The following is a 12,583-nucleotide window of genomic DNA, read 5'->3' as shown; positions in this document are numbered from 1 at the left end:
CCACTGCCTGTTTTTGTGCAGCTTGTGGGCTAGAATAATTTTTACACCTGTAAATCGCTGAAAAAAAGTAAAAGGAGAAAAACAGTTTGTGACACACGGACATTAAAATTTCAGCATCCACAGATAATTATTGGTATACTGCCACACCCACCATTTGCATAAAATATTATCTGTGGCTGCTGGAAATACCATGTGGTCCACAAGCTTAAAATATTTACCATCTAGCTTTACAGAAACTGTGTGTCCACCCCTACTGGACTAAGATGAAAAAGCAAAGTGATAGGGAAGGTTGAGTCCCCAAAGGCTACCTTAAAAGAGTGACATTTTTCAAACTGCTTTGACAAGAGGCAGTTTGGCTATCAGTTCTATGTCTTATGGTAGAGTAAGTAGCTGATCTGGAAGCAGTGATGTTTGACAGAGGAGAGTTATTATTATTTATTATTAAATTATCATTATTATTATTATTATCTTTTTTCTTCAAACAAAAGTTTATTTTTTAAATTTTATTATTATTATTATTATTTTTTACTTTATAATATTGTATTGATTTTGCCATACATCAACATGCATCCGCCACGGGTATACACGTATTCCCCATCCTGAAACCCCCTCCCACCTCCCTCCCCATACCATCCCTCTGGGTCATCCCAGTGCACCAGCCCCAAGCTTCCTGTATCCTGCATCGAACTTGGACTGGCAATTCGTTTCTTATATGATATTATACATGTTTTAATGCCATTCTCCCAAATCATCCCACCCTAGCCTTCTCCCACAGAACATCACTCATTATCTGAGAAATGCAAATCAAAACCACAATGAGGTACCATTTCACGCCAGTCAGAATGGCTGCGATCCAAAAGTCTACAAGCAATAAATGCTGGAGAGGGTGTGGAGAAAAGGGAACCCTCTTAACACTGTTGGTGGGAATGCAAACTAGTACAGCCACTATGGAGAACAGTGTGGAGATTCCTTACAAAACTGGAAATAGAACTGCCTTATGACCCAGCAACCCCACTGCTGGGCATACACACCCAGGAAACCAGAATTGAAAGAGACACGTGTACCCCAATGTTCATCGCAGCACTGTTTATAGTAGCCAGGACATGGAAGCAATCTAGATGTCCATCAGCAGATGAATGGATAAGAAAGCTGTGGTACATACACACATTATCATTATCTTAACCACCAGTGCTTCTCGCTGATTTATTTTCTCCACCTCCTAAGAGGAATTTGACCAGTTCGATTACATCTCGACTGAAGCGACTCAGCAGCAGCAGCAGCAGCATTTATATCAAGTGTACAAAACGTGTTGCAAGAGTTGTCTGTGTCAGAGACAATAAACAAACCTTTTAAATCCTTCTTGCTTAAGCAGGAAGTCACAACTTGCCAATAAGAAAATTAAAACAAACCTCACAGCGTTGTATGTTTGGTTCAAAGTGAGAAATATTTCAGGTCTTGGGATAGCGTCATCTTGGCAACCCCGCGTGTACTCCCTGGTGAGAACACCTGCATATTGTTGCTTGCTTTCCCATTCACTGAGAGAGGGTCACACCTCGTCCTCTTAATCCCAGAGTCAAATATGATTACAAGGATTTTCCTCTCGGGAATCTAACTTGTAAGGAGGATCACTGTGCTTTTTGTTAAACAAGACAGCTCTCTTTAGTTGCCTTGTTCATTCTCAGGCTTACTATGTTTCATCGGTCTAAAGATTGTGTTTGATATTGGTGACTGTTGGGAACCATTTGTTTTACAGTTTAAAAAGTGCAGATGTCAGACCTTAAATCCATACTTCTCTGAATTGTTCTCATTTTTGAGAGTGAGAATGTGTGTGTGTGTTTCTCCCAAAGGGGGATGAATACAATCAGACATGTCACTGTGGCTAAGTCAAAATGTATGTCTCTCATTTTCTTGTTTATTGATTATAAAATTAGAGAAAATTTTAGGATATAAGAAAATAAGTGAATTATGGGAAAGTGAAAATTCCAGGACATATTTCAGTTGCAGTTAAAATAGGAATGGCTCATGTCAAATCCTGGAAAATAAAAATTGCGGCCTCATTATCAGAAAAGTAGAGGAAAGTAGCATTGTTAAAAATGGGCAGTCTTAACAGCTGAGGAGTCTATTTTGAGGCATGATGAGTTGACATTGGTAAACACAAGTTAGATACCCAGACCTCGTTAGTTGTGTTGATATCAGAGTTTGACCTTCGCAGTAATGAACTTTACAAATATGGGCATTTCCAGTGATTTAATCTCTTCATTTAAAAGTGATGGACAAACCCTTCTGCTAGAAGGACTAGTTGAGTGACCTGAACCAGGGGATCTGTTTATCAGAGGTGGGGGTGGGAGGCGTGGAGGAAGATAAAACATCAACAGTGAGAATATGAGAAATTGGTTACTACTTTAAACTTGGATTTTTGTAGTGTCTGTGTTAATCTCAGAATAAGGTGACATGCAAAGCCCTCTGTATTTCCTGCAAAACAAGGTCGCCCCAGCTTCCCAGAGCAGGCAGGGAAAGGCTCCTGGGGGCAAATGCCACTTCCCACCTGTTGTCTGCTGTAAATAAGCCTGCAGCCCACACCAGGGGCCAATTAAAAGGAGTGTCCCATCGGTTCAGCGACCCAGGAAGGCATCAGGTGGAGTCTAGTTTGTTGGAGTGATCCCAATTAAGTGGGTGTACTTTTTTGTTTGTTTGTTTTTAATCAGGGAGCCAATTAAGATGAAACCTCAAAGTCACACCCTCTATTAGGGAGTATTCTGAACTTGGGGAAGCAGTGTGATGCTGGGGGACATGGTGTTTTACTGGCTTTCCCTGGATGGAGCCTATGATGGCCTCACTCAGATGTGGAAAAAGAATTATGGTTTGTTTGTTCATTTTTTTTTTTTGGCTGTACTACAGGCATGTAAAATCTTATTCCCCAACCAGGATTGAACCTGTACCCCCTACATTGGAAAGGCAGAGTCTTAACCACTGGGCCTCCAGGGAAGTCCTAGAATTATGGGTTTTGTACCTCTTGTTAGAAAGCTTTTGTTAAAAATATATATATAAGTATTTTTAATTTTTAAAAAGTTATCTTTTTTTTTAAGCAGTTTATTCTGAAAGGTCAAGAAGTTTCATGTTTCATGACATGGCTTCTTCAATAGAGGAACTAGCCCCAGGTGTTAGCTCTTCTGGTTACTCGGACAATTTAGGAGGAGAGGGGAATGTCCCTAGAGCCAGGAGGCAAGCCCAAGCATTTCGCGGGGCATGAAGCTAGTCCGGCGCCCTCTTGGGCGCTGATCGAAGTCGGAATGGGGGTTGGTGAGACCCCAGCCAGGGAAGCCGGCGCAGACTTTCTGGCTATGTGAGCCTCTGCCCCCAGGGCTGCGGGAGGGCTGGCGACAGTGCTGGGCGCTCTCTACCCAGGAAACGGTGCTGTGACCGCCCCCTTTTCGCAGAAAGGAGAAAAGAGTGGGGAGAGATTAACTGGCCTGAGGACGCACAGTTTATAGACGGCAGGTGCTTTCAACCATCCTTTTAACCATAAGCTTCATCTGTGGTTTTGGCCTGTTTCTTTTTCCTTTTTTTTTTTTTTTCCTCACATATTCTGCAGAATCAGTTTCGAGAGTTACCATATTTTATCAAGCCGCGGTCTAAACAAACACCTTGTAAGTGTCCCCGCCATCATGACTTGCTGGGGCTAACCGGTGGCAGCAGATTTTAGCTCCCGCCCAATCCCAGTCCCATGCAAACTGGGACAGCTGGTCACCAGACTCGCGTCTGAACATAGCAACCAACAAAGTGACCCAGAACCAGGTGGCTGGAAAGACCGTGGTGCCGCTCTGACCCTCTGCCTTTCTGTTGCTGCAGGCCCCGTGCCCAGAGCCGGCTATGTCTGCTTTCAAGAGGCATTGTTTACACCCTCCTCCCACCCCTAGAGTCTTCAGCCTTTCAGGGCCCCCCAAATGCTGCAGGGTGGTCTGTCCCCATCCATCCAAGCCAGAGGCTAACACCAGCGGGGGCCTGCCTCTGACCCGCGCAGGCGCACAAGCGCGCTCCGCACTCTGGTTCCATGGATTCCCGGTCCAGCTGCGTGGTGGTGACCGGTAAGGCGACTTTCCTGCTTTCCACTTGCTGCTGCCTTTAGCTTGACCGTGGAATGCGCTCTTGCCTGATCCTGGTCATAAATAGTTCCCTCGTGGGGGGCGCGGGGGAAGAGTGGCAACTGGTGGTGCCAATAATTCCGGAGGGAGCTAACTTCCTGCTATGCCCTGTTAAAAACAACAAGGAGGGGACGCAGAGGCGTTTCTGCTTCTGCAGTGTCATTCACTTCAAATAACCCTTGAGTGGCAAACACAGTGGTGCCCTCATGTGGCTTAGACCTTTGTCCTTCAGCCCACGGGGGTGGGGAAGCGGAGGCTGGGGCCCCTGTGGCATCTACTAGGGGTGCAGCTGTTAATAGGCAAAAGGAGGGGGAGCAGGGAACCCAGAAAGAAGGGGGCAGTGACCACCCCAAGAGGGGCACATAGCTCCCCCGCAAACTGGAGACTTTCCAGCCACTCGGGGAACTCTCGGCACCCTCTGAGAGCCACCAGTTAGACTTTGAACCCCAGAAGGAATGGTAGCCACCCACTCCTACCTTTTACCAGCACATTTGAAATCCACCCCAGACACCCCCAGTCATTGTCACAGCTGGTCCCTGGAGGGCTTGTTTTCTTCACACAGCTCTTTATTTTTAGTCAGTCACATTTGGCATATTTGAAGTTTTCTGAATTGTGTGGATGAAGGAAATAAGAGACAAGGGTTCCTGTGTGTGTGGGAAATTGAACGTTACCTATCTTAATATTTTCAGACTATAGTCAAACTCTTGTTAACCTTCTGAGAAAAAGAAAGTTCTTTCGAAAACCTTTTCTCTCCCTTGTTCTCATTTGTGTTATTTTGGGTATTCGAGATTGGTTCAAATTACCCTTGAATTCCTAAGGACATTATAACCTGATAAATGTGATACTTGTCACAAATGAAATCTGAATGCTGAAGCACCAGGGAAGGTCTTAGACTCACATCAACGACCCCTGCCTCTGTCCTGTCAGCCTGAGATTTGCTGGCAAACTCCAGGTTGTTTGATGGTACCTGATCATCAGCGGTGATTTGGGAATGCCCACTGGCTTCCAGAGCGTGGCCTCCCTTTATTAAAAATGCTCTTAGCTGCCAGGGGCGGTCTTTTCATTTAATTGGATTTGCTTCACATGTAAATCTCGCCAGGACATTGGCACGTAGACAGATGGTGAGGGAACAAGAGCTCTGAAGAACTGGCTCAAGACCAAGGCCTTCGGACTGGCACCCCACCGTGACAATGGGAGACAGAAAGCGTGCTTCCCTCCAAAGGGCCTCTTCTGATTCCAGGAGATTTCTCCAGCCACTTTTCACAAGTTCCACCCAAGGTCTTGCCAAGTGTAAAGTGTAAGGCTTGACCGTGCAAAACAAAAGCTTCAGACCTTCATTTGCTGAGTTGTTTTGCCTAATTGAAAACAGATAAGCAATGATCTGAATACACTGATCTGAATGTGATTCGAAAGCAGCATGTGACTTGGTGAGGACTAAAAATGTCACTGCATTTTCGGTATTCCTACAGTCATCCCAGAAGGTACTTGGTTTCCCAGTGGTTTTTCCTTAATCTCAATATTTTCCTGTTTTGTTTTGTTTTTTTGCTTGGCCACTTCAGTCTTATTTATTCTATAGGATTCAGTCAAAGTCAGAAAACACCACTAGATTTCCTGGGACATCCTGTCCCAAACGTTTCTCTTCCCTGAGAAAGTTTTACCCTTTTTGAGTGAAGTTATGAGTGCTCTATACCCAGAGACCCCCCAGCTTCAGAGGCACAGTCTTCTCCAGAACTGGCTTCTGCAGGGGTGGTGATAGGGGCGGGGTTCCAGACATTGGTAGTTAATCATAGCTCCTCCCCATCTCGGAATCATGATTTGAGAAGTGCATCCCAGAAATCAGATTGCTGGAATTCAAAGCCTCACCTGGTAAAGCAGAGCTAGAGAATGCCACTTCCACCTGCAGCCCACTGCCCCCCACCCTGCAGTGAGTCCCTCCCCAGTCATAGACCCATCTGCCAGCCGCTGACCCTCCCTACAGGGCCAGGCAGGAACCACTGAGCTCTGAACATGGGCCGCACCGCAGGAGAGATGAAGGGAGAGGCCCCAGGGAGCTGGCCCCTCCTCCTGGCACCATCCTAGGGGCCGTGTGATGGTTAATTTTGTGTGTCAACCTGACTGAGCCACTGAGTGCCCAGACCCCTGGTTAAACATTCTTTCTGAATGTGTCTATGAGGGTATTTCTGGAGGAGCTTAGCGTTTAAATCAGTGGGCTCAGGAAAGCAGTGCCCTCCCCAGTGTGGGTGAGCATCATCTAATCTATTAAGGGCCTGAATAGAATAAAAAGCCCAGGAAGGTTGAGTTCCCTCCGTCTGAAGCCATGGACTGATACATCAATATTCTTCTGCCCTCAAATGGGTGCTCCTGGTTCTTGGGCCTTCAACATCAGACTGAAATTTGCTCTACTGGCTTTCCTGGGTCTGCAGCTTGCAGATGGCAGACAGATCTGGGGAATTCTCAGTCTTCATAATCATGTGAGCCAATACCTTATAATAAATCCCCCCATACACACACACACACACACACACACACACACACACACACATACACACATATACACACACATACATACATACCTGTACATGCCTCTCAATTTCTGGAGAGAGAAATAGGGCCTGAATTACAGGTGAAATCTCAACATGGAAAAGAAAGGGCAGGACCCCTGACTGATTAGCTCAGTGCCCAAGTAGGGGGTTGGGGCTGAGAAATGGTGACATCAAATGATCAGAGAGAATAGGGCAGACCAAGAATCTAGCTGGAGCCCATCCCATGCTACTGGGAGAGAGGGTGAAAAAGGATTTAGCATTTGCTGAGCACCTACTAGATTCTGGAACTAATACACGTCATACTCAGCATTGTTTAATCGGTCCCAGGAGGTACGTACCTGAACCACCATGAAGGTGAGCACTTGGCACTCCTTCCTGTACTACAGGCAGTATTGCAGATGCTCCACCTTATTGATTTATTCAATCTGCAAACCACTCTATTAGATTAGTATGATTAGTGCCCATTTTACAGATGAGAAAGCCAAGGCACTAAAGCTGAGTAACTTGCTCAAGATCACCACTGCTAAGTGGTGGGGCTGAGGTGAGATGCAACAGCAGAAGCCTGAACCCAAACACTGAGGTCTCCAACCACTCCTGGCTGTCGTCGGGCCATGGCCTGAGCTTTGAGGGGCCACTGGACGGTGTGGATGCCATAAAAAGGAGCGGCAACCATAGTGAGAGGGGGAGGGAGTCTCTCTCCCCAGGCCAGCAGAAAACCTTTCCTAAGCTAGTCCCAGAGGGGGCTTGCTGTCCTCCTCAAAGCAAAATTCTACTTAGTTTCCTTTTATTAGCGATCATAATAAATTGCGGTTAAAGGACATAATCATACACAGCATAGATAAGTGTTCCCAGTTCAAGGAACAAGCCCTTCTGCCCACAAGCCTCATCCAGCTCTCGCTCCTTCCCTGTGTAAAGGCCTCCCCAGCGGCGGCTTCCTCACCCAGGCTCACTCCCTGCAACTCCTCTGCCTCTGCCCCAGTAAAGTCCTTGCTCACCCCCACTTCCTCCTGGAGACTTCCCCAGCCACCTCTACTCCAGCCGCTCTCTCCCCCTTTGAAGTATTCTGATCCTAGTTGTTCTGATCCTAGTAGTCCAAGTGTGGCGAGGGCCAGTAGCCTTAGTACCACTGGGGAGCTTGTTAGGAACTCAGAATCCCCAGCATCACCCCAGACCTGACCGATCAGATTCTATATTTTAATAAGATATACATGCACATTAGCATTTGAGAAACTCTGAACCAAATCGTATGTCTTTTTAAATTTTGAAATAATTATAGATACACAAGAATTTGCAAAGAAATGTATAGAATGGTCCCCTAGAGCCAGACCCCCAATGTTAACATTTTCAGTATCAAAGCTAAGATACTGACCCTGGTATAGCTCTGTGTGCATGTGTGTGTGTGTGTGTGTGTGTGTGTGTGTGCGCGCACACATGTGCAGAGCTCTATGCAGTTTCACCCCATATTTAGCTTCGTGTAACCACCAGCATCAAGATAAATAACAGAACCAAAATCACAAGGTTTCCTTGAATTATACTTTTAGAACCACACTCACCGTTTCCCCTGTCTCTAACTCCTGGTAACCACTATTCTGTTCTTCATCTCTATAATTAATTTTATAGATGTAAATTATAATTTACAAATATTATATAGGTAGAATCATACAATGTGTATCATTTTGAGAGTGACTTTTTTTTTTATTCAGCATAATTCCCTTGAGGTTCATCCAAGTTGTGTATACCAATAATTCCTTCATTTTTAAAGCCATTTTAGTAGCTTTATTGAGATGTAATTCACATGCTATACAATCTACTCATTTAAAGCATACAGTTCAATGGCTTTTAGTGTAGTCACAGTTATGCACTTATCACCACAATCAATTTTAGAATGTTTTCATTACCCTGAAAAGAAACTGGACCTCCTGATCCTCATCCCTACTCCCCCACTACACACACACACACACACACACACACACACACACACTCAAGCTCAGTCTTTACAGGCGGCCGATGCGGACATCTCACGTAAATGGAATGATACACTTTTGTAACTGACCTCGCTCACGGAGCCTGATGTTTTCAAGGCTCATCCATGCTGTCGTGTGGCCATAGCACTTCAGTTATTTTTATTGACAGATGATGTGCATTGTATGGCTAATACCAGTTTTGTTTATTCATCATCAGCCGATGGACACCTGGGTTGCTTCCACTTTTGTATTTTCACTGCTCAGCAGTATTCTATGATCTGGATGAACCAGCTGATTTAACCATTTACTCATTGAAAGACCTTGGGGTGATTTCTAGCTATGGGCTATTACAAATAAAGCTGCAGTGAACATCTGTGTACGAGTTTCTGTGTAAAAGTAAGTCTTTATTTCTCTGGGGTAAATATGGAGCAGAGAAAGTCCTTGGAAGTCTACGTTCAGTTTTAAAAGAACCTGTCGAACTATTTCCCAGTGGCCATACCATTTGACCTTCCCACCAGCCATGTCTGTGTGACCTAGTTCCTGTTCATCCTCGTTAGCTTTTGGTATTACCGATATTTCTGTCTTAGCCTCTCTGATAGAGATGTAGTGACACCTCACTGTGACTTTAATTTGCATTTCTCTGATGGCTAATGACATTGAGCAGTTTTTCATGTGCTTATTTGCCACCTGTATATCCTCTTCAGGGAAATGTTTCTTCATGTCTTTCCCCTTTTTCTAATTGGACTGTCTTTGAAAGTTGAGTTCTGAGAGTTCTTCGTACATTTTGCATACAATGCCTTTGTCAGATGCGTGATTCGCAGCTGTCTACAGCATGTCTTTTCATCCTCTCAGCAGGATCTTTTGCAGAGCAAAAGATTTTCATTTGGATGAGGTCCACTTTCTCATTTTTTACTTTTGTGGATCATGCACTTGGTATCAAGTCTAAGAACTCTTTGCCTAACACTTGGTCCCAAGATTTTCACCACTAAGCCCCCAAAAGTTTTATTATTTTACTTATTACATATGAGCCCATGATACATGTGGGATTAATTTTTGTATACAGTTCAGGCTGAGGGATCCATTTTTTTTGATCAGTGTCCGATTTTTCCAGTCCTATCTATTGAAAGGCTATTCCATCCCCACTGAGTTGCTCCTGCACCTTTGGTCACAAACAACTGGGCATACTCACATGGGTGTGTTTCTGGGCTCTCTACACAGCGTGCGTTTTAACTGGACATATGTGCACACACCTCTCCTACTTAGAGAGTAGGAGCCCTCCTACTTAGTGGTGGATCAGCTCCACATTCCTCTTGGGCTCCCCCACAACACCTCACATAAGAGGACTTGGGAAACACTCCCAGATTGGTAAGGTTGCAAGCCTCCACAGGAAAGGGGTATATGGAGCCCCCACTGGTCCTTGATGGCCCCAGGAGCCACAAGAAGTCCCCAAGGAGGTGGGGGGAGCAACGCAGAAGCAGACACCTCGGCCCAAGCCTGGCCTGAGCAAACCAGCCTGTCCTTGGTTCCAGGTTTCGGGCCCTTCCGGCAGCACTTGGTGAATTCCAGCTGGGAAGCGGTGAAGGTAAACTCCCTACGAGCCCAGACCCAGGAACTCAGGGCCTAGCTGGTTCCTTCTCTGGTTCCAAGAAAATCCAGCGTATAGTCCCCTTGGTGACCAGATCCTCATGGGAGGAGAGAGCATGCACACTGCATGCCCTGGGACACCGGCTAGGCTTCCATCCTTGGCTGCGACTCACCTGCCCCCAGGGGCCCGTCCAGCTCAGCAGTAAGAAAACAGGCTAAACGGACGCCCTGGGAGGGGTGGGGAGTGGCCCAAGCAGGCTCTGCTGCCCTGAGAACTGAAGATACCTCTGGCTGCAGGGTCTCAGGAAAGTCACAGCCCCCCCGCCTCAGCGTCCTCATTCATGAAATGGGGGAATTCTAGTGCTGACCTCAGGGTGGTTCTCAGGAATGAAGGAGGGAAGTGTGCGAAGCAAAGAAGCCTCTAAGTCTATAAAGGTAACTTTATCAAGCATAGCGCTTGGCACATCGTAAGAGCTTAATATGTGGTTATTATTATAAACAACATGGCTTAATTTTTAAGAAAGTAATCAGAAGAAAGTGCATCCTCGTTCAGGGCATGAAGAGCAGTCTTCTCTGTAGAGCAGACCTCTCCTCCCTGAACCATTGCTTCACTTGTACCCGTCCCCACTCGGTGTCACTTAGAGGCTCAGAGCATAGCCGGCTATTTATTCACACTTGACCATCAATTTCATGCGTCTGTTGGATCACGCCAAAGGTGGAGTCTTGAGTCTATTCTCAGAGTTTCCCAGTCAAGCTGAAAATGTAGCAAAACCACTTGAATCGTGCGTTGTCAGCCACTGTAGCATTGATTTTCTAGCCTGTCTGCACAGATGCAGTCAAGGAAACTCTCCACTCTTGAGTTAGAACTTGGGCTTTTTTCACCCAGCAAAAAAACTCAGAGAACCCCAGGCTCACTGCCAAGCCTCACTGCTGCACATAACATGCCAGAAAGGCTAGGTCAGGGCTTTATGAGTTTCTGGGTGTTTGCAGCCAGTTCCTCGAAAAACAAGACTTTTTCTGCTAAATCCCAAATGGGTCCTTAGCCCTTCTGTTTGCAGTCATGAGAATGGAAAAGAGCCAGGCTGCCAGGGTTCACCTCCCTGTGCCAACAGTTGCAAGGCAAGTCACTCAACTTTTCTGTGCCTCAATTTTCTTATCTGTAAAATAGGAAGGTTGTAATGACTATAGGAATTAATACATGTAAAGCCCTCAGAGCATGACAGAGTAACTACTAATGCTCACAAATATCATTATTACTAAGAAGCTACTCTACAAGTCAGTTTTCTCAGTTGTGGGCTAATGGAATCTGACTTTGGAGATCCACACAGGAAATGGAATGAGGGTAGAGATTTTTTGGTACATTTAAGATTTACCATTAAAGCTGGAGAAGCAGGGCAGAAGGGCAGAAGCAGAAGCAGGCTAGGAGTTTCCAGGAAGGGGAAGCAGAATGGCAAACTAGGTGTTGTGAAGGACCCTTCACTTGAAGATGAACTAGGTAAGACAGAACTTCTGTGCCTTGCTAGGCACACAGTAGTAAAGGAAAGCTCTTATACATCATACCATCACACAGATATATCACACATACCCAGGGCTGCAGCCTGTAGGAGTGAGTGATCAGCACCCACAACACAAAAAAGGCAGGAAGGGCATATGCCATTATCAATATTGTCATTAGAAAGAGGGTTAGAATGAAACCAAAACTTTCTGTAAGCTGGACCCTTGAAGGGGCATCCTGTGGTCTCTAGCACCCAGAGTCCCAACAAAGTATATGTAATTTCTCTTGATTTTTTAAAACCTCATATTTTCTACAAACAAGTAAGTTAGGGGCTTCTCTAGAGGCTCAGTCGATAAAGAATCTTCCCTCAATGAAGGAGACTCGGGTTTGATCCCTGGGTCAGGAAGATGCCCTGGAGAAGGAAATGGCAACCCACTCCAGTATTCTTGCCTGGGAAATCCCATGGATAGAGGAGCCTGGCAGGCTGCAGTCCACAGTCCATGGGGTCACAAGAGTCAGATACAACTTAGCAACTAAACCACCATTGCCGCCGCCGCCTAAAATAAGCTCAGCATTTATTTCCAATCAAAGATCACCAAATATGCAAAGAAACAAACTACCCTGAGTAAGAATGAGCAAAAGCAGATTTAGAACCTGAAGAATCAGGTTCTAGATCATTCTTCTAGATATTATCAGAAAATAGCATAATTGTATATGGAATGTTTGAAACAATAATGATGGAATCGCAAAAAGCTAGCAAAGAGACTATCAGAAGATTAGGCAAATTGAAAAAGGGAGTAATAATGACTGAGCGACTTCACTTTCACTTTTCACTTTGATGCATTGGAGAAGGAA

General features: G+C 45.4%; 1 protein-coding gene across 1 annotated transcript in view; it reads left to right on the top strand.

The window, feature by feature from the left end:
• Positions 1-3,739: 3,739 nt before the first annotated feature.
• The window catches only part of PGPEP1L (pyroglutamyl-peptidase I-like), a 71,102-nt gene continuing 62,258 nt past the window's right edge, over positions 3,740-12,583 (top strand). Inside the window, exons 1-2 of the mRNA XM_010845846.1 lie at positions 3,740-4,085; positions 10,179-10,231. Of these exons, the coding sequence (XP_010844148.1) occupies positions 4,052-4,085; positions 10,179-10,231 (87 nt within the window). The 5' untranslated portion in view covers positions 3,740-4,051. The remainder of the gene's footprint in view (positions 4,086-10,178; positions 10,232-12,583) is intronic.

The sequence above is a fragment of the Bison bison genome, unplaced genomic scaffold (genome assembly GCF_000754665.1).
Source record: "Bison bison bison isolate TAMUID 2011002044 unplaced genomic scaffold, Bison_UMD1.0 scf7180017864224, whole genome shotgun sequence".
Lineage (NCBI taxonomy): Eukaryota > Metazoa > Chordata > Mammalia > Artiodactyla > Bovidae > Bison > Bison bison.
This window is presented reverse-complemented; position numbering and strand designations above follow the sequence as displayed.